At 37.6% G+C, this 23,543-nt stretch overlaps 1 protein-coding gene across 1 annotated transcript in view; it reads right to left on the bottom strand.

The window, feature by feature from the left end:
- gnb1a (guanine nucleotide binding protein (G protein), beta polypeptide 1a) overlaps positions 1–23,543 on the bottom strand; it is a 68,753-nt gene that overhangs the window by 12,635 nt on the left and 32,575 nt on the right. Inside the window, exons 2-6 of the mRNA XM_041798832.1 lie at positions 13,018–13,124; positions 11,881–11,919; positions 11,541–11,647; positions 8,716–8,779; positions 2,552–2,714 (exon numbers count right to left, since the gene is read on the bottom strand). Coding sequence (XP_041654766.1) covers positions 2,552–2,714; positions 8,716–8,779; positions 11,541–11,647; positions 11,881–11,919; positions 13,018–13,074 — 430 coding nt within the window. The 5' untranslated portion in view covers positions 13,075–13,124. The remainder of the gene's footprint in view (positions 1–2,551; positions 2,715–8,715; positions 8,780–11,540; positions 11,648–11,880; positions 11,920–13,017; positions 13,125–23,543) is intronic.

Raw genomic sequence — 23,543 nt, 5'->3', positions numbered from 1 at the left:
ATTTCTAGTGAACTGTCACAAAAACAGACTAAAGTGGTCAAAATGTGGCTTTGTTTCTCCAAAAATGACGCACACAGGGCAATGTGAAACGTCTGTCAAACAGTGATGTCTAATGCATGACATTCATCTTTTTGCCCAGTAACTGTAAATTTTGATACCTCTGGAGATCTGGAATCCAGAGATTAGTTTTATATTTATTCTAAGATTTTATCTTTTAAAGAAAATGAGCAGTAGTACTGTATTCTAATTCAAGTTCATGGATTAAAGATCCAGAGAGCAGTTTGTTTTAACAGACATATCCAACAAAAAAGAGTTTTTTTTGTTTATTATTATAGAATGTTCTCCTCCCAAACACTTTATGTTTTACATTTTTAGCAATCCAAAAAGAAAATTCACAGGAAGGAATCGATAAGGGAATCAATAAAGAATCAAATTGATAAGAAGAATTGATAATGGCATCAATATCGATAAAAATCTTATCAATTCCCACCCCTATTGAAGTATTATGGTAATGTTAAAGGAGCTACCCCCGACCGATCCACTGCAATCTCTATTTCAGGGCCTTTGGCTTTAGAGGTTATGGTTTTCCAGGTCTTGTCCAAACACTAAAGCTAAGGTCAGACTGCATGATTTTTTTGTCTGTCATGATGGTCACCATGTCCGATAAGGCAATCACAGGGCCCTAATTTAACTGACAGACATGAAAGGCGACATGAAGGTACATGATCTGTCATTGTAAAGACGCTGGAAGTAAGAGGGGCTGGGCTGGAATACACCTGAAAAAATGAGGGCACACAAACAATTTATTCACTGCACTATACTGTATTTGTTTATCTATCCAAACACTATAATGATTGATACGCTAGCTTGACAATATGCTAACAGCACTGACTCACTGGTCATTAGTTCTTGCCAACATCTCTCTCTTTTTTTAGTCTGTTGTGGTCATCTCTCCGTGTTACATAATAAAGACAGGAATGTTGTTGTTAGCGCTTGATAAATTTTTCCTCTGTGTCTCACCTGCAATTTCCACAGACATACCTTCTAACACCCCCGTTTCTCCCAGGTTCCTCCTGTACCTTTGGACAATCTCCAGCCCACTTCCTGTTCTGTCATTTCTCCTGGGGCTCACACTGTTTTATGGCTCTACTAGAAGTATGCTCATTCTAAATACAGATAATACGTTTCGTATGTTTGTCTGAGGACACCAGAGTTGCCAGATCGTTTATAAATTGCAAAACATAAACACAATCCACATCAACACAAAATTAAAACCCTCTGTCCATGTGACCTGGCAGCCCACGACCAGATTGAGGAGTGAGCTGAAGTCTGCATGTGCGGACAGATTATGACATGAGAGAGCTGCATCGAGGAGTGAGGTAGCCAAAATTGACAGGACAGCAGAGTGCATCCGTTCTTCTGTCTATTTCTCTTCTCTGCATTATCATAATACTTTACATGTAATGTGTGGCAACCTAAAGTCATTGTTATAGTGTGTAAACATAAATTTAAAAAGCAACATACTAAAGAAAGTTAGCCTTGTTGCAGCCTTGTGACCCACTGACCTCGCGGAGACCCTTTGCTCTCGCTGCAGAATAAGATGTAATGTTGATATAGTGATGATTTCCGATCACCTTTGAATCCCTGTTTGGGAATTGATGCGGCTTGACAGCGGCCAGCACTGAAAATAGACCTGAAGTGCATCCCCAACAAAGCGCAGCGGAGTGGCGCTTCAGGGTGCACTTCTGGTGCTGGACTGGATCACAGGCAGTGGAACTGCTCTGTTTGACAAGAGAGGGAGCAATTTGCTCTGCAGTATGATTGGCTGGCAGAGTGCGGTGCAGCTGTCGTATGTGGAAATTGCAGGTAAGTCTCGTCTCGGAGCACCGACTTCATCAGTCTTCTTTTGTTTGGTCATTTGATTTGTTTACCTTCTGTGGCTTCTGTGCATTCAGAGCACCCTGTGCTCTAGGTCAGCGGTACTGACATTGTAGAACATATTGTAGAAGGCAGGACAAAAAACAAACACGCCAGACTTTCTGTTGTGAAGTGTCTCAGATGTGTTTGTCTTTCACTATGATGCACTACACGAGAAGATACAACAGATTTTTGGGGTCGATGGGTCCTGACTCCCCACAGCTGTCGGGCTGGACTACAGTCATGCTGAAAATGTGCAGTTGGACCTGGCTTAAGAGCTCAGTAGTTTGACCGTCCATTGACAGGTGTATTTAATTTACAGTCCAATGAAATTCCTTGGCTTCATTCAGAGAGTTAAGAGAGTTTATTTAGGGAGAATTAAATCCATTCTAATGATTTTTTTATATTGACAAAAAATGACTTTAATTAATCTTTATTCACTGTATTTGGAGAACTGCATTAAAACGTAAAGTTTTTTTTTCCTTTTGTATACTTATTCTTTAGAGTTTCTGAATGGACAGACTTTGCACAAGAAAGTAAATCTAGGCTTATAGATACAAAGCACTATTTTCAAGGACACCTATATCTAATTTTCAATAGTTAACCCGTATAATGTATTATTCTTGAAGCCTACCTGTATGTCCAGCCAGCTCACGGCTTACACGCACATTTCCCTCACGGGTCTTCAGGTTATAAATGGAGCAAATATTGTCAAGGCCTCCACAAGCAACGTAGTTCCCGGAAGGAGCATATGCACATGTCATTACCCAGGAGGAACGCAATGGGATAGCATGAACCTGTAAACAAAGGAAAAATATTTTATATTAGATATCAACTTTAAGTTTTTTTACATTTCCAAACCAGCAAAAATGTAAATCAAAACAACATGATGTTTTAAAATCAATGAAACACAAACATATCAGGTGTTAAAACAGATCAGGTTAGATGTATTTTTGAAAATTAGGAGCACAATTCATAGTTGATGCCAGCCACATATTTCAAAAAGTTGGGACAGCAGCATGTTTTCCCCTGGATATAACACCTTTGCTTTGAACACCACTCTGCAAGCATATAGGAACTAAGCAGACTGGTTTCTGTTTTTTAAAAATGGTATGTTTTCCCAATCTTGCTTGATTCAAGATTTCAGTTGTTCAACAGCTCAGATTCTCCAGGCCAGACCAGGCCACTTTAGCACCAAGGCTTTTAAACCATTGAGCCATGCTAAATAATGTTCAGCATTATCCTGTTGATATACATGAAGCCTTCCCTCAATAAGGTTTTGGTTATTTAATAGCATATGGGGTGACTGTGGTTCCGTAGTTCAAACCGATCCTCTCCCAACCGGAAGTTGAAGGTTCAACCCCCAACTTCTGCAGTCACATGCCAGTGCTGTCCTAACACTTAACCCAAAATTAACTCAACTGCTCTGTCTGTCATGTGCAAATGTGAATAGATGAGTATGAATGAGCTTGGTTAAAAAAGATGCTCACTGTACAATGCTGCCTTTGCCATCAGTGTATGAATGTGGAGTGGCTTGATCATGATCTTGATTTGAGCAAGCTTTTTTTGCATTCAATCTTTAAGAGGAATGTGTAAGTTATTTAGCAGAGACACTTTCTTATTCCCCATTTATATTTTCAAATGCACAAAGACTGTGTTCACAATTAAGTCTTTCAAACTTTTTAAAATTCTTATTCTGCAACAACCATTAGGTCAGTGCATGTGATATCTTCTAGTTTGCAGTCTCAGAATTCTGGAGGTCTTCTAAAAAAATTTTAAGCATTAAACATTTATTTCACGGCATTCTTATCTATTTTATGGAACCAATTTCTGCATTCTCTGCACCTTTTTGAAATAATGATTTATGTGTCTTTTTCGTTTTTATTAAATCTTTATTAGTGTTCATCAGGCAAATTTTTACACAGTAAATTTCATTTTGAAGCATGTGGCTTGCTCACATGTAATTTTATAAGACAAAGCTACTGAATATTTTTTTAAACCTTCAAGGTAATTAAATATAAACGTAACCCAGGATCTAATTAGTTTCTTGGACACATGGTGGTGAAGTCAAGTCATGATGGTATACTATTTAAACATTATCTTTATTTTTATTCATAAAGGGGTCAGAAAATTGTTTATTCATACAATGGTGATGAAAGTGTCACACTTGCACCTGCTGCTGCTCCCAATGAAGGAAAGATGAGGGCGATGCAGGCTCAGCAGTGATTCAAACAGGTTATGGAGGATCAGCTGAGCTCTGTTTCTTTACTATCTCCCAAACAATATAAGAGTGTCAGGAGCAATTGCATGGACAATCTACTGTTCAAGGACTACTTAATGCTACAGTAAGACATCTTTCATCTTGATGAAATCTCGTCACACCTCTACCGTTTACCATATATTTCTCCAAAACCTGAACTAAATGTTCAGTATTAGTGAAGCCTTCACATACATGCAGGGTACCCCTGTACTAACGCAATCCCATACCATCATGAGAGCTGGTTTTTGAACTGAGCACTGACAACAAGCTGGATGGTTCCTTTCCTCTTTAGCCTTAATAAACTTGGTATCAATGATCTACTAAAAGAATTTCAAGTTTTGATTCACTGGATCTCAGGACAGTTTTCTGCTTCAACTCAGACCATCTTAAATGACCCCCAATCTTATCTATACATGGTAGAGTTTCAGCAAACAGTCATAGCTGCAGTGACGACCTGTGATCACAGAAGGTTAGAAGTGTTCCTCAGCCAATGCAGTGATGACAGAACCGTGCCTATTTCTAATGCAGTGCTGTCTGAAGATCACGATAACTCAGTATTGGTTTTGGTCTTGTCCCCCTGCACACAGGGATTTCTTCAGGTTCTCTGAGTCTGTTCATGATATTGTAAACTGTAGACCAGCCCATAGTAGCTAATCTGGAAACCCGAGAGAATTCCTGGTGGGCCAGGCTGGTTTAAGGGCTGTGAGAGCAGGTGTATAGTGACAGTAAATACAGTCTGCACTCACAAGGTGTGTCACTAGCACTCATTGTTTAAGCAGCGTTCAACCTCAAAACTACCTTTTTTCTTTCTGCAGACTCAGTAGCATGCCCAATTCAATTGTTGCTGTCAGTAACACATAAAGTGAAGGTGAGCTGTTGTTCCATGTGTGAACAACTGCACATGATTAAATTAGTTCACTAAAATTAACATTGAAAATATTCTCAGAGTTGTACTACTCTCTCTCACTCTCTCTATATATATATATAAATACAAAGTCCACATTAATACATCTCCAGTAAAAAGTTGTGAATTTAAGTGGGCTGGTCTGAGTGGGAACTCCAGGGCTAAAAGATGAATCCCACTTCAGCCCTCACCCTAGAGAATAAAATACCAAATATCTATGCAATTTTAAGGTAAGAAATATTTTTTGGGAATATTGGCAGTATTTGACAGCACAGTCTTTCACAGAGTAGTGAACCCCTCTCGATCTTTCTCCAGATAGACTCAGCCATTCTCGGATGCTATTTTTAAACCCAATCATGTTATTAATCAGTTGGCTGTTATTCAGATTATGTAATGTTTCGCCAGGTGTGTTTTGTTTTGCAAGGAGTTACTTCCATGTATATCTACAATGGCATTTTTCACTTTCAACATTTGAAATTCTTATTTACGTAGGCTTTTCACAGTTAAATCTTTGTCCTGCTGACTTCCAATAAACATCTCACTTAGGTTGGATGTTTTTCCTAGGAAATTGTCAAAAAGGTGGTGCCATAAGCTTGTGGTTGCTTGCTGTGTCTAACACAGAATCTGGTACAGCAATAACAGGCCTTAAATATCACGCTTCCTTCTGCATGTCATTAACTGGCATCAAGACTTGTTTCTGTGCGTTTGAAACCAGCGAACCAGCACTTCAAAAGTATTTGTTAAAAATTTTACAATTTCACTTGTAAATATGATTGAAAATTGCTGTTAAGATGGGTTGAATTTGACTATTCCTGATTTAAGACAACAAATACAAACTACAATGGACAACAACTAATTAAAATTCTCTTCAAAGTCATTTTCACTGCCAAACTATACACATTTGTTTATGTTTGGATTATTATGATATTTTTTGCTCATAGTTGCCCATTGTTAAACAACATTTACTTTGAATCATTGTTTTGTACTAGTGTAAAGACACATCATGCATACCTGAACTTTAGATCAAAGCAACGTGACAACAGCCATTTTAACCTTTAACCGGAGGTGGGTAGTAACTCGTTACATTTACTCCGTTACATGTACTTGAGTAGTTTTTTTTTTAAATCCTACTTCTGAGAGTAGTTTTTGAGTAGAGTACTTTTTACTCCTACTCCATTACATTGTGATTAAAAACAATACTTCTACTCCGTTACAATGGGCATGCACTGGTTGCTACTTTTACTTGTCTATAATTTATTTTCATTAATTATTTTTTTACACTCAGCTGAGCTCTCACAGCAGCGTGAGGTAAAATCCTCAGCACCACCGAGTAGACGGAGGAGTGACCCCTCCCCCTTAACTATCAACAGCTGGAGATAATGGCTGAAGATGTAATACCTGCGTCTCCTTCAGAGGAGCATGTTCATCCCTGGCTCAACATCAAGACTCTTTGCTTTTCAAACAATGAGGAACAACAGCCACATTATGCACTGCCAACTGTGTCTAACTAAAACGGTGGAAATCTCAAGCTTCTAAAATAGCACGTCAAATCTAAGAAAGCACGTTATGGTAAGAAAGCTAAATAAGCTAATGACTACACTGCTAGTTTGCTAAACATATAAGTTCAATTCTCTGTTTTACCTCGCAGACTGCAAACACACAGTTGTGACAGTGATAAATGAGGTCACATGTCCAACTACCTATGCAACTCTGCCACAAATTTAATTTTACACGGCATTATTTAACGTTACGTTGTAGGTGATAATATTATCACGAGTGTGTGGTATAGCTACTACAGTGATTATACCTAACATGGTTATAACATGGTGCTAGTGGGCTAAAGTTGTCTTTGGTTTGATAAGTTTCAGTTTTGGCTTGCCAAATTTGTTAAGTGATAATCAAGATAAAATTTCATAAATTGGAGCTTAAAAGTAAAAAATAAATAAAAATGGGCAAAAAGTCAGAAATGAGGCCAGATCATCAGATTAATTTCATAAATATGAGCCAAAAATCATTCACATGTGATAAAATGAATATAATGTGATTAAAAGTGAGAACTGCAAGATACAAATTAATGTATGTGAGATTAAAATCATCATGTAAAAATAAGATAACCATTATGAGAGAAAGAGTCAGGTTTTTTGTCATTATATTGAATTTTTCATCCCATAATTGTGAATAACAAACATAATTTGACTGCTGCTTTATATATTAAGTTTTTTAAATTTGTTTTACTTTTGGCAAGTTATGCTACTTTATTTATGACAATGTACAGTTTACATTACTAACCCTGAATAATATGTCATAATGCAATATGTTTCATAAAACATAAATTGCACAAAATGAAGTTACTCATGACGTTACTCACAACTTGAGTAGTCTTTTAATAAGGTACTTATTTACTCTTACTCAAGTACTTATTTTTATGAGTACTTTTACTTGAGTAATTATTATTGTTAAGTAACAGTACTTTCTCTTGAGTACTGTAACTGTGTACTCTACACACCACTGCCTTTATCTTGGCTTTTTAGCTCTACTCTTGCAGCCTTTTATAAGCAGTGACAGATTTTAGACTATGAGTCCACTTCAACTGGTTATATATTTTTAGGTTGATGATTTTAGTTGAATCTAATAGGTTTTGTTTTTGAATATGTCCACTACACCCTTTTCCTTCCATGTAAGTACTCTGGAGCAGTGCCTCACAAAGTGTGGGCCGGGGCTTAACCCCAAGGTCTTTGACAGTAACTTAAAACTAAAGAAATACATCTATATTAAAGTTAAAGCAAATAAAATACTTCATTACATGTTTTTTTTTTTTTAAATCTCAGAAGTAACAAAACAAAGTCAGAAGTTGTAACTCCTGGCTCTTTTTGGTCATTTATTTTGTCTGATGTATGGAACAAATGTCATGTTTTAACGTGTTGGATTAATTGGTGACACTTCGATAACATTCAACAATGCCAATTGCTTCTTGAGTTTAAGATTTTATCAGTGCCTTTGGAGATTTAAATACCACAAGTAAAGAGTTTTCTGAGCCACAAAGTATGTTTAAGATGAATATTGGAAAAGAAAATTTAGGTGATGATGTCTGATCAAAACAAAATTAATGGCAGGTGCTTGTTAAATGCACTTGTGAATCCACAAACACTTTGAGTAATGTTAATGTCTCTAAAAGCTGAGCATTTGCAGTGAAATTTTTTGTCTATGATGTAAAAATTTGAAGGTAATAACTCTTGGTTGTACTTTTAGTCTCATGTTATGGTTGTCAAAGGGTTTTCGGTGGGTCCTAGAAGATTTTCAGGTTTCAAATTGGGCCGAAGCCACCTGAAGTTTTGGAAAGGCTGCTCTAGATGGTTCTCCATAAGAGGGCCTTGCAAACCACCACTGTTAGTAAAAGTGTGACCTAGAAAAAACCCATCTGATCTATGGTCCTTTTTCTGTAGCAGGCGAATGGGAAAAATATTAAAATACCTAAGTCTGTCTACTACTATACACAATGGTAGAAGTTGATTGAAACAGTATTTAAAAAAACAAACACTAAGAGTAACAGACCATGAAAAGAAAATTAAAATTGAAATTAAAATGAAATCAAATTCTTTGGCAAATCTTTTTTTTTCTTTTCTTTTTTTTTTACCTTGTTTGTTGTGTAGCTGTCCCAAATAATGAGTTTGCCGTCCTGGGAAGCACTGACCAAAAGCCTGATGAAAAACAAAACAGCAGATCAGTCAAAGTACTAAACACTTTCAATGTTAATATTCTTTCACAAATTGGGATGGTAAATGGAAAAGCTTCAAATCGTACTCTGTGAGAGAGGTAACATGGGCAGCACAGCAGAAACTGATCATTTAAATCAAAACATCAGTTAATCCCATTTCATTTTTGAATTCTCCAGGACTAACATTTTAAGCAAGAAATCTTTGTCTCCCTTTGTTTTTACTACATCTACTCCTATTGAAGGGGAAAAATCTGTTGTGTGGAGTGACACACATCGGAGGGCGTTGACAATTTTCAAGATTGTATTTTCTTTAATCAGAATGGTGGCACATGTTCCCCATTTCAAATCAGTTTGATGTGTTTGAGTTTTAATCAATCCACCAGTGATGGTGCAATCTTATAACAAATTTTGCTTACTTTACAAAACTCAGAATTCAGAAATAACTAAATCAAAAAAACTCAAGGGGATGAGGGTGTAGTCGAAAAGATCCATGCAATAAAAAAGTCACTTAGACTGGACTAATATTTTATAAAGGTTGGAGTACATTTGTGTTACTCTAATTATTGTATTTTTAATGATAAGGTGGACAAAAACTTTAAAAATGTGCTTAACAAGAATGACTATAACTAGAGATGGAAACAAACACAAAGTCAGTCAGGAGATCTTATTTGCTGTTTGCACGTATCCTAAAGCTCGAGGGACCGGGTCTTATTGAGACTGAGTGCGTCCATTATAACAAAACACTGTAATACATTGCTTATCCTAGAGTGGACAAATGCTCAGAGCTGAGGCATGTTTTTCCATGTTTAACTGTACAAACAAGAAAGTATGAACAGACAATTTGTTAACCAACAATATTTGTCAGTGATATTCTAATAGGAGACTTTCTAAATCTAGCCCACAGGTACCCCTGCAGCTCAGGTCTGCCATCTGGATTAATCAAACAGAAGTAACCACAGTGATGGCCCCAGTGCACACTGAAACAGGAACAGGAGTGAACACACAAAGGCCTACTGGGACTCTGCAAATCTTAACTACCGGCCTGGTGCACACAGAAGCACACTGCAGGAGATGAATAAGGAGCAGGATTGCCTGGGTTTAGAAAAATCTGAAGCATTTACAAAAAATAACTTTCACCTCAAATAATCAATAATCAATGCCTCAGGGGGATTCCAGAAGAAGGATACCTCACTTGCAATGCAGTAGGCGTGCAATACAATGTGTGTTCATGTGTGCACTTGCTTATCAGTAGAGAGAAGATGAGGCATTGCTTAGAGTTATATCTGCTTACTTTCTCGTAAAAATGCAAGTTTATTTCATTTTTCAAAATTCTCCTTAAAATTAAACAAAACCTTTTGATCCTGCTCGCCCAACATCAGTGCCTAAACTCATTACTTTTCTACTGAATGAATGAGCACAAATTCAGATGTGATGTTTTGTGTGCCTTCCTTTTGATGCCATCTGTGTTTATAAAAAGTGTGTGCTTTTAGTTTAGTTCATCAAAAGTGAATTTCAACGTAGGAGACAGAAAATTATTTGTGAATTTCTGCCAATGAAAATGCTCCCATGTAAAAAAAAAAAATCAAGCAAGAGTTTTGTGAGAGTTTGTAAGCTCTAAAATCAGCTTTTTTTTAATTACATTCAACTAGAAGAGATCAGAACAGCCTTTTCTTGGAAAAATACCAATCTGTTGGGCACCGTTTTGTATGCAAAATTGTCTTGTGTCTTGATATAAAGGTGCTGACATAAAACCTTTATTTTAATGGAACTGTTATACCAACAGTCGATAGTCAGTGGTAAGATTTTAGTATTATTTTTCTGGAAAACTGTTAAACACGCAAAATAGTTGCTTCATCTTCTGGACTACAATCAATATTTTTTACATTGAGGTAATTGGTTTCTTGAAGTTGAGAAAAAATGTGTCAGTAAAAGAATAAAGACAAGCATTTGAATGGTTACTGGGCACACCAAGTATTTATATCCTTAACAAAGGTTAGTATAACATTGGCCACCAGGTTTCAGTCTCAAACCTCATGAAACTCCTTGCTAAACTAAAATCAGACAGTGTCTGATAAGTGTCTGCCTGAAAATGTTTGAAATATAAGAACAACCCTCGGTCAAACATATTCCTACGACAATCTTTCTGGGTGTGAGAGTTAAACATGTCTATGACTGGGAGGATGATCAGGTCTCTATGCTGACTTATGCACACTGGTACCACAAGGATTAACTAGGTGAGAGATGTTGACTCTCTAGGGAAAAGGATTAATGTGAAGTGAGGCATGTTGCTTTATCTGCTTTAGCTATTAAGCTCAATACAACTCAAACAAGGCTTATACCATTCTGAGTATTTTATCCACCCTCAAACCCCACTCTTACACACAAAACACAACACACACACACATAACATAGTAGACAAAATGAAAGACTTAATTATGCTCAGCGTATGCATATAAAAATGCATAGCCCATTGATAATGTGCACACTGTGACTATCCTACTTTATACATGGGTAAGTATTTCAACAATTAGAGACCACTTAAAGACAATTGTAGATTACTTTGGAAAAGATCTTTTTACGTGAGTAAGAGCTGTTATTAATTTCTACATTTTACAGGTAAGATAAACAAAATAAAGCTCAGAAAAAACAAATGCAGTTTCAATTTATATTTGCACCCTTTAGGAAAGAGGATGATGAGAAAAAAAAATTTAGTTTACAGAAAAAATGAAGTTGAAATAAATTACCTTGAGTCAGTGCCCCAATGCATGGCATAGATTTTAGCCAGATGCCCCCTCAGTGTCCGTCTAGTGCGCATCTGAATTCGGCCAACAGGGTCGATATTAGCTGTGATCTAAACAAGGTTTGGATGAGGAAGAAGTCAGTGTAAGGCTGCTGAATTGCTTTTCACCTGATTTAACTGAAGTTTTAGGTAGCGTTGTAAAGCAGAGCAGAATCTTAATTTAAGACACTTGTAAAGATGACTTGTCATATACCAACCTAAGCAAAACACTTTCCATTTCAATAACAACTTCATTAGAGTTATAAGTGATACGTAGTGAAAATCACCACAAGAAATCACATTACCTGAGACAGGGTAGCATCTGCACACGCTTTCCTGGCATCCTGAAACACAACAATCAGGTCATTTCAGTTTCATCTCATCAACGTCTCATATTTAGGTTAAATTGGTGATTCCAAATGCCTATGCCACAAATTTCAATAGTGTGACTACAAACCCATAATTCAAACTGTGTTTTAAGCACAAATGTACTGTAAAAAGTATCACTGAAAGTTCTTTTAATAAAAAAACATGACAAAAATAGACCTTTTGCTTGACTCGGTCCAAAACAGACAATACATCACAAGCGCAATATGAATTGTAGTGAACTAGGCGTGCTTCATCTTGTTGACTAGTGCTACACAATTAATCTAATCATAATCACAAAGTCAGGCTGTGCACATTATCACATAAGAGGCTGCAATTATTTTTGTGTTAAGAAGTATGTGAAACGTTTACAAAAATGTCTACTTAAAGTAGTGCCACTTTGTGGAAGTACCTTTATTTTAAACAACAGAAAAAAACTTTTTTTTATCTGGAAAAAAAGTTATTTTGACAGCAGTACTGTAAAAACTTGAGGTTTTATATTTTTATGCATTTTGAATTGGGAAATACATGTCTACAGCCTCATTGTTCTCTGTACTTTCCTTGATTTCCAAGCAAGTAGACACTTTACAATGTATTTTACTGTTATCATAAATACTCATTATTACCAAATCATGCGGCACTATTGTTGACCTCTTCAGTTATCAAAGTTTCTTAACTCTTAATCAAAGGGCTATGAAAAGTTAAATGTAATTATGAGATGGAAGTTTGGCTGCTAATAATATCTTGACTGATTCATGACATTACAGGCAATGGTAGAAGTGAATGTGATTTAAGAGCAAATACCAAATTTTCCTCCTGGTTTTTCAACCTTATAATCTTATATCTAGTCTGATTTGTTTCATTCAATGGTTGTTATATGACAAAGTATGTTTTTGCTGTGGTCTTTCGCTAATAGTACTGACTGAAATGATAAGCATGAGGACAGAAAGCTTCACTTTTAAGTGAGCCCCATCAATATACGTTCAACATATCAAGTGTCTGCACATAACTCCAACTTAACTCCAAGGAAAATGGATTTAAAAAAAACTTAAATGTAAAAAGAAACAACGCCTTACTCTGATCTGGTTCTTTAGCTGCTCAGCCTCCTGGCGTAGCTGATCCAGTTCACTCATTTTCCTCTGGTAATGGTGTGCTTCGCTCCGCCGCCTAGACTCTTGCTGATCTGTGGGGGAAAGAAACGAGAGGTATAATGTACATATCAGAAACTGATCATCTCAAAACAAAGTTACATGCACTGTGTACTTTCACCACCCAAGATGCTAGCGCAACAAAGTAAACGCAAGTCTAAAGCCAAAATACTTAAAGGACACATGCAACAAAACAGCTAACAGTCACACAATCTCCATCAAGTGAAACCTGTACAGCCCAGCCAAAGCCACACAGGATGACAATAACTCAACAAGTTCTACAAAGGGCAAAACCTGTTCCTGCCAGCTGGAAACCACAACAGAGCAGTGAACACTTTGCAGCTACTTTGTGCTCCAAACATTTGGCAAAAATCTGCCACACAGGGCATTTGATAACCTGTACTTCTCAAGTCTTATAAAGAAAAAAAAAGCACTCAGCTCTAAAGACCAAAGGGACCAAAGCCTCTGGTATCTATCAGATCGAAGCAAGGATTAAGATCCCAGATAGCAAGAATGTAAAGAGGCAGACCTTGAGACCAGCTTGGATTTTGTTGCAGCTACAAGAAACCTAAGGTGCTCAGATGATGGGTAAGGTTTACAGAAACTGTCAATGCCCAGGCTTCTGGACTCTAAACTCTCCTCCAATGTCATCCCTATAATCCTGGGACATGGTTGATTCAGCTCCTCCAGCCAAATCCGGTTAAGACAAAACCTGCTGATGATCCTAAAAGCAGTGGCTATCCTGCTGACCCCAATCCATTGGTTGAGGCTCTTAGCACTGACACTTTCACTGTCCACAGAAAGAAGACAAATGTTATTTAAAACTAAACAAAAAAACTACAAAGGCACTTATGAATTTCAGGCAGATTTAAATGGAATTAAATAACTTGGAAGGACTTGTTTTTTAGTGAGGAACTATCTTTCTCTGGCCTGTTCTAACTCCATTGTAAAATTAAAGAGCTCGATTGGAAACCCTCACCACAGTATTGATAAACTAAAAACACCAACTGTGCCTTACCTGTGTGACTACATAGAGATCTTTTGTTCTAGAGCGGGGGTTGGGAACCTGCGGCTCTGGAGCCGCATGCGGCTCTTTTGCCCCTCCCAAGTGGCTCTCAGCAGCTGTGCCAAATTTGATATGAAGGAAACTTTTTTTTAAACATTAAACAAATATTTTTTGTAATGCTATATTGAGATAATTTTGTATATTTTATCTATTAAACATGTATCTCTTTTATTTTAACTTCATTTTTACAAATAGGCCTATTTTATTAACTTAAATATGCGTCATATTGTGCCTCTATGGCGCAGCGCATACTGGCGCTTTCCTGTCTTGGGAACAAAGGTCTGGATGATTGCCACAAATGACACCTGAAGCAACAGTTTTGTGCTCATCATACGAGTTAAGTTTTGAATTTCTGAAATCTGGTTTTAGCAGCCAGGGAAGGTCGGGATGTAAAAATGACAATAACTTTCATACTAAGCTGGTGCGTCCGTCGGAAAAAAGTACTGTCAGCGGAGAATATGAACGTAATCACGTTAAAAGTAGCATGAAAAGCTAAGACAAGTTTACACTTAACAGCATTAGTCAGGTAAAGAAAGAGATAGAGGAGGCCAAGGGATCAACAGAGGGCTGTTTGAGCAAAATAAACAGGTAAGCTCACGTTTTATTGTCATTCTCTAATTTGGTGTCGGCGTCATGTTTATTGACCCACTGTGCCCCCCCACACCACTGCACACACTGTACAAGCCTGTGGTGCGGAGTTCAGTAATATGTGGAACACAGCCTTTGCTACCAGCGCGAGTGCATCCTTAATACCTGCAGTGTTAAGGATGCACTCACGAAGTAAACTGGACAACACAGTGCGTTCTATCAAAATATCATGCACATCTGGACACAATGCCCAGTGTGCTGACTGCATTCAGACCTGCAGTCCATGAAACGACATGTTGAATGATGTTTGATGTTTACTTTAAATGTTGGTGCCCCAAAGTGCGCATAGCTGTGTGCACACGAGAGGGAGGGAAGGGAAAAGAGAGAGAGAGAGAGAGAGATTTAATGGCTTCCATATCAGCTGTGGCAGAGCCTTGTGCGCGTGAAATATTATTTTAGCAATGTTTTGAAGTGAAACTTGCTCTATTATTAACTGACAAACATATTTATAGATAGAATAGAATCAGTTATGAACAAGAATTTGTGCCTCCCCCTCCCCACAGTTGTCTTAATGCCCCCCCATTGAATTTAGTCTGGCGCTGACTCTGTCTACTCTGCTGCTGTGAAGTCCATATTATCATTCAGAAGACTGATGCATTTGATGATTACCTAAATATTTTTGGCGTCTAATGAATGTAAGGTTCAGTGTATGAGTGTGCATTTGTGCTATAAAAGATAAGATTGTTGATGTTTGTGCTGAAAATGTCACGTGTGTTAATGTGGCGCTGTCCATTGATCTAAACAAAACGGTATTTCCTACTGCAGTTCTGTATGTAACCTAGATAGACAGACAGCAGCATAGAGAGTGGAGATGGAGAGGAGAAGGTTTCATCTGTAGGTGAGCAGTAGGCTACTACAATATCCTGCATTAACTCTGTCTGACAGCAGATGTAAGGAGTGTTTTTTGATGAATTAAGAAGTAATGATAGTGATTCTATCAGTATCATTAAGGATGAAAATAATTAATCCCTTGCTGATAAATAGCATTTATATATAAAAATGAAAGTGGGTACACAGTTGTTTCTATTGTACTTCTAAATCCATAAATCCATCAAAATGAAAATTATGATTAAAATGCCAAGTAAGAATAAAATAACAACTAAGTGGAAAGTTATCAGTGAGATCAAACATATCAGTGGATGGCCAAATACCTTTGCCAAATCAATTATGTTGCTAGACAAAGACTTAGGCTAATTGACTACGTCACCTTCCTTGGAAGGTTCAAATGTGTTTTGCGGCTCTTCAAAGATTTACTGGAAGGGGGTGTGACCAAAAATGGCTCTCTGAACCAAAAACGTTCCTGACCCCTGTTCTAGAGAGTGCTGAGACCATCTGAAAGAATACCTTATCCTTCAACTACCTGATATCTCAGTAGCTATCTGCTGCCTGACAGGTCAGTCTCCATCTACAATGACATGTTATTGATAACATGTCATTGTAAAATCACTTAATAATTCTCATATAATCTGTAATTGCTCTTACGCCAGAGGTACTGCAGTCAACAGATGGAATTTTTGCCAGAAAAACCGTCAAACAGAAACTGTTGAAATTTGAACATTTGTTTAATGTGTTTTAGGGAAAGGGTGTGTTCTATCAGTTAATAGAAAGCCTAGATTTTTAGTAATCAGTAGTAAACAAGTGTCTCAATAACCACTTTAACTGTTGATAATTATGTTGATGTCAAAAGTATTACTTTACTATAGCACAATATTTAGCATAGCCTTCAATCTAAAGCACGGCACATATTCTGATTCCAGTTTCAGTCCTTTTTTTTTCTAACATTATTTTTCTTTCAATTAAAATGCACAGGGGACACGTTTTGGGCCTATAAAATAATCAAGCCACAGCAGAAGTGGAAAATAGCCTTAGCCTCAGGCTGGCTTGAAATGTGGGTTAGTCAGTCATTCCAGGAAACTGCAATTCAGCTAATTCATTCAAAATTCATCAATCCTTGCAACCCCAACAATGTAAATTTAGGAAATCTTCACAACTTTTCCACAGATTTGAAAAATTTCCCGTACATACAGTCCTACAGGAGTCAGCACTTATTGGTATGTTACTACTTTGATATTTATATTGTGGATTTCTGCTAATACTCAATAAACAAATATTTCAAAACTCATTTTAGCCAAACTGATAATAATAATACTGAAAAAAAAAACTTTTTCGTTCTAATCCTAAAGACCAAGTCTCTCCTGACAGTCTATTTGATTTTGAAAAAGAAATAAAACAAGAACATTAAATTCAGCAGTAATTGATACATACATTCTTTTTCAAAATCGGACACTCAGTAAGGACAAATGAAAAGTTTTTTTTTGTTTCATGTACGTCTTTAATTAAGTTATTAAAAGAAAATTTAACATACTGTGATATATTGACTGTAAAAAAAAAAGCTGCATAATTTATTGCACTATTTTGTTAACACATGAGTTTTTGCCATTAACACACTGCAATGATCTGATTTTAATGCAGTAAATTAAAAACAAAAAAACTGAAGAAGCACAACTCTTCTACTGATTTTTTCACAGCACGTCTTCATTTAGCATCCTCTCACACCATTTTCATGCAGCCAAAGAAAAATATACCGGATTTCCACTTTCATCCAATATTGTTTAGCCCTGAAACAGAGTATTCAAAGACACAGCAAATCCATGAAAATACATTTAAAATTTGAATTCTTTTGTAGATTTTGTCCATATTTCTGTGTTTATTACTGTTAACCATCTACTTAACCACAGCTAGAAGCCTTCTGTTGAGTCTACTAAATAAAAATGAAAGGCTCTGTTTGAAATGTTCCACCAACTAGAGGTTCTACGACCACTATGACCAATGTGAATCAGTGCAGATCTAACCTCCAATTTCCACATACAGCGACCATGCTACGATAAGCCAGTGAATCGTACTGCAGAGCAAATCGCTCCCTCTCTAGTCTATCAGAGCATTTCCACAGCCGGCTTTCCAGACCGGCAGCGGCCCGTGCCTGGAGCGCAACTTCACACTGCTTCATTTGGGATACATGGCAGGTCTACTTTTAGTGCCAGCCGCTGCCAAAGCGTAGAATATACGGTTATTTCAAAATACAACACAGTGCACAAACTCCTGGTCGCAAATCATCACTATATCAACATTACGTCTCATCCTGCAGCGAGAGCAAAGGGTCACTGAGAGGTCAGTGGGTCACAGAGCTACAACGGCACCACTGAGGAGGAGAAGTTAACTTTTGAGGACATTTAGCCAAACAATTTTACATAGTACCACAGCTCCTTTAAGCAAATTAATCTTTTAGCTTCCTAATGTACACAACCAATGGCGGAAGCAATAATATCATGGACTTATACCGGAAAGGATGATAAATAAACCCCAAAGGGTCAAATCATTTGCTGTTGACATACTATTCCTGCGTGAACTCGCAGTTCTCCATTGATCACTGCCTGCTGATCAGGGCTGCCCGCCATGCCGCAGTGCTCTAGACTCGTTTCCAGTGGGCAAGGTCGCTCTCCTTCGATGGAGCAAACCCGCGGCGCTTTGGTGCGCGGTGCATTCGTCCTATGTGGAAATTGCGGGTTAAAGCAGCTGGGACAGTAATCCCACTGTCTTCTGTCAATGGTTTTATAACAGTAGAGTACCCAAGAAACAGAGAACCACATTAATATAGTAAATGATGTGCAGATTATTCGTTGAACAGTAGGATAGAATAACAATGGCACGTGAAGTAAAAGTAATTAGTTGTTTTTCATGGCAAATTACAGGAGTTTAATTAAAGTTGTATAGATTTTACTTGGCCCTTTGCCAGGGAAATTGACTGGAAGTGATGTCAAAGGCCAAAAAAGACTGTTAGTGTTGTGTGTGCATGAGTCACTCACATTTGTTTTGTAATGTATTAGGATGATTTGAAAATAACCCTTAAAAAAATCGCAGCTTGTTCTTTAATCCAATTCAAGCTTTAAGATATGTATAAATAAGGATAAGGCCCCTTTGAGTGGTAGGTGGGTGCTACTGATATACACTTATTCCCTTATTCTCACTATTGAAATGACCAGACTGGAAAATAAATCCTAGGATATGGATTGTGGGGGTTTCTGAGAAATAGGGCAATAACTCTGCTGTCTTTTCAGCAGCCCAACTGAAGGAACTTTCAGCCTGGACAAGGACCCACGTCACAGGACCCTTCATCCTAAACCAAGAGCCAATGAGCTACTGCACACAACTGCCGCTCTATCTGTATTGGCATTCGATGGAGAGAGAACAAGAGGAACAAAACCAGAAATTTCTAAATATTAAACTGAACTTCCCATGCACAGCCCAGATACTCATGCCAAGTTAGTTCATTCTCCCAACGTACAGCCAGAACCTGATTATTCAAAAACGGTGCAATTTCTGTTGGTATTTTTTCACGACAGACTTGCTTGGAGGGTTTTTGTATCTGGATGCCACATATTGTATGATCTATTCAGAAGAAATCTGTCTAAAGGGCTAAAATTTAATGCATGGGCTGCACAGGGTCCTCTGCACTGTTTATGATCTCAGGACCTAGCTAGGGATGTTCCTAGGTGTATAATTCCCCATCCAATTAATTGCAATAAATAATTCAATTTAGCCAAGTACTCAAGTTAATACATTCTGTAAACCAACTTCATACTGCATGGTAAAACAATGTCACACTGCAACGATGCAAAGTTGGTTTGCAGAGTGTGGCTAATGTTAGCAGTGCTAGCACCGCAGACCTTTGATCTCTTCTGCGGGTTCCTGACCTGAATATGATCCCTTTGTGATTTATGTTAAGAGTATAACCGGACAAGGCCTCTGGACAACTTTCTGCCCATTTTCTAGATCAAAATAACGCTAAACTGAGCTGTTCTTATGAAATGCTATCAATACAGTTAGTATAGTATTGTATAGCAGTTAGTAGTTGTTTACATCAAATTAGAGCGCTTTGTGGCAGCAAGGAAGTAGTCATTAAGAACAGCTTCAGTGGCTTCTAGTAGAAGGAGGCTGCATTAAAGTTCAGACAGAGCATCTGACTGGGACTGGGGGCCTGAAATGATAAATGTCATCAATCAGTTTAACCAACTCATAATTCTCGTGCAGACTACAACAGAATCTGAATTTAACTCTTTAGCTGGTTAATCCCAACCATCCCTATAACAATAATTCCTTTCATTCAAATAGGGTCCTCACATCACTTTGGTGTTCAGGCTGTGTAAGCACTGTATTTCTGTGTTAGATTAACTTTTAATGTATTTATTTTATTTGTAAAGGGACCATGTACAATAATAAACATACATGTTTCCATTTGATGCATTGCTCCTTTAGGCTGACCCTTTAGGTCTATCTATACAGTTGAGTTCTATGCTATGCTGTGTTTACAGCAAGCATATGCATGTGCTACATCATCTACATCTGCACTTAGTTCTCAGGAAGGCCTCTGCTTAGCATAGAAGAAGCTACCAACAAAGGCTAGCATTATGGAGATATTTCAACAACTTCTGCAACAACAAGCAATTTACACACAGCTCATACTTAGAGGGTTGGGAGTGTAAAAATAAAATAACAATAACTTTATTTTTATAGCACTTTTAAGTAAGTACAAGTACAAACAAATGCAGCAGGCTGACAAAGAAAAATAAAAGGAAAGTGAGGCAGTTGACTTTGTCAGCTAAACTGCAAATACAGTGTAACTTTCCATGGATTAAAAGCAACAAAAAACTTAGAACCATGGTACAGTTTGTCAGCACCACGAGTTGTAACAGTTCACAAAGGCCACTATTCAGTCTGTACCTCTGTTTTGGGGTCACGGTTTGGCATGGGTTTGGTTCTTCTTTTATTTATTTATTTATTTATTTTTATTGAGTGATGTAAGACAGAACATGAGAAGTGAAGGACAAAACATTTGCAATTCTAACAATACAAACAGTGGCAACAAGACAAAACAGAGACAAGCAAGAACTTATAACATGATGTTTTAAATTTGAGGGAGTTGAAGGGCTATGTTTTTGTGTGTGTCGGTGCATGTGTGTATAAATATGTGAGTGTGTGTTGGGTTGGTGTGTGTCTATATGTGTGTGTATATTTTTTTGTTTTGAGGGAACATAATGGAACCGTGAGGGTATGGGATGTCGGTTTAAGCTGGGATTGAGTTGTATGAATACATTCAAGACAAGAAGAGAGAAAAAAGCAGTATATATAGATGTAGAGGTTTTTATGGGTAAAGGAATAGTTCAAGTGAAGGAGATGTAAATAAAAAAACTGGTAGTAAATGATAAAGAAAAAAGGGGAAAGAAAAGAAAAATGAACAAATCAATGGGGCAGAAAGGGGAAAACATGGCAATAATAATGATAAAAAATAATAATGTTCTGCATTAGGATTCTATTATTAGTATTATATTCCATCATACCATGTCCATTCTCTAGTCTCCATTTCCCTCTCCCTTTTTTTTTTTTTTTTTTTTGTAAAGGGGTTTGGCTCTTTGATGAAAAAGGAAGATAAGTCCGAGATGTATAATTCTAGGTTCTCTCACTTCTTTTTTTTTAACTAGGATTGGTGCACCTTACACCTTTTATCATCTATGCAATTAAGAGCTCTCAGTGATAGTTGGTGCAGCCTGTGATGTATTAAACATGAGACAAAAAAAGGAGAAAAATAAAATGTGCAAAATAAAAACAGGACATAAACTAACAGCCTGTTACCTCCTGATTTTAAATTAAAACATTTTTAATGTCAAATTTCAAAGGCACTCTGCTGGGGCATTGAAAGAATGTATGAGCAGTTATCAGCCGAGTTAATGGTATAAAGCTGTAAGCTTCACCACAGATAATTTGAGCTATGCCATCACAGCAGTGCTAAAGGGTAAAACGTTCAAACTTGATTTTAGCTGCTATCAAGGAAATGCCTTATCAGTTTACAGAAGTCACGACTTTTTAGGGACAATGCTAGCAACATGAAAAAGCCATGGACAATAAAGGAGTCACTGCTATGCACATACAGGGCAGCTTATCAAGGGTTTACTTTGGCAGCAAAGGGTGAGTGATGCTATTGCAAGTGGTAAAGAGACTGTGGGGCGGACTGTGATAACAATCTTAGTTTATATGAATTTATTTATTCACGGCTGTTTTTACAAAGCTAGGAAAACTTCATGCTGCGTGACATACATGATTCCCAGTCCAGCTGTCACAAGAGGAATATAGGTTATTAGTTTAATACTTGTATCACATCAGATTAGATTACACCGTTATTGACAGACACCCAAAGGCAGAGTATCGGATTGGTATCAGGGCTTAAAAGCTGGAATGGCACAGCACTGTATTTATAATGTACCAGTTAAGTTGAAACCTTGATTTTTCTTCAAGGAAAAAGATAAACTCTTATAAATGCAAGAAAATCCTACTTTGGATTAATTTGGAATCTTCTTTGGTCATGAGTTAAAGAATAAAGGGTGTTATTTAGAGGGCATGCTTCCCTATTCAGAGGACATGTATTCCTTTGTACACTGGTGGGTGTCTTGAAACTACAGGCAGCCCATCAAATAGAGCCTTTACTTCCCTGCCTTCTCTTCATTGCAGGCTATTTTTAGAGAAGCAGTGGGGGAGGAGGAGGAGAAAGAGGAGGATGGAGGCAGACTTCACATTTTCCAGCCACTCCCATCAGTTCAGACATTTCAAGCACAACACAGTCACAAGGAAAGAGGAAGTGTTATTTAACTCTGCAGACAAAAACACATCCAGTGTTTCCACTCCAAGCACAACCTCTACAAAAGAAAGGTACAGAATACTACAAGAAAGCATCAAGGAAGACACATTTGATTTTTGAAAAGCATGAGCACCTTTTATGCATCCCTTTGTCCTGAGGGAGGACTCATCCCTGCTTCACACAGAGCAGTGTTGGCAGGCTGACTGATAGTAAGAGAGTGGAGGAAGTATTCATGTCACGTAGTAGAGAAAAAAAAAAAATCAAAAATGAGCCAATGTTCACCCTAAAGGAGAAACAAGGTAATAAAAAATCAGTAGTTTTTCAACGCATGTCCACTCCATCTGCTCAAACCCAACCGAACAAACCTAAGTTTGAAGCAATGGCAAGGATGCTTGTAGTTCCTCAGCTGCTGAGGGGGATGGGCAGCAAGCTTTGTGTTTAGCACTGACACAGCGCGGCACAACAATAAGCATAGGAAGCACAGGCTGACAGGCTTTGACCTGTCTTGGCTGTCAGACAAGAGAAACTCCTCCAGACTCTTCAAGGCAGACATAGGTAAGGTTTGGTCAAACAATTAATTACACCATACTTCTAAAAGCACTCAGACCCATGGCCATCATCAATGTCATTCTGGAGATGTCAAAAACATTTCTATAGACTGAAACAAAATAGAAAAAAGACTTACAAATAAAGAGTAACCGTCTGAAATTACATTGTGCTTACAAAACTAAACCAAAATAATTGAATAACTAAAATCACACAGTTGTGTTGACTTTGACAGCAGAACGACAGTCCTGGAGTAAATCAGAGACAGGTCAATCAGAGACGCTTATGAAATGCCCTGAAGTCTGCAGACACAAACTGAGCGCTGTCTCACACCAGCGAGTCATGCAGGCAGCGCGTAAACTCAGAGATCTGCGTAGGTTCACCGGTGCAGGCATAGTGCCATATTTTCCATGAAGCCACAGGCACTAGCTGCGTAACACCTGCCTTCTCTTCCCTCGTGATTTTCACGCCTCACATCATGCATGTTACGTTATAGTAACAGTGAAA

This window comes from Cheilinus undulatus, linkage group 11 (genome assembly GCF_018320785.1).
Source record: "Cheilinus undulatus linkage group 11, ASM1832078v1, whole genome shotgun sequence".
In the NCBI taxonomy this organism is placed as follows: Eukaryota; Metazoa; Chordata; class Actinopteri; order Labriformes; family Labridae; genus Cheilinus; species Cheilinus undulatus.
This window is presented reverse-complemented; position numbering and strand designations above follow the sequence as displayed.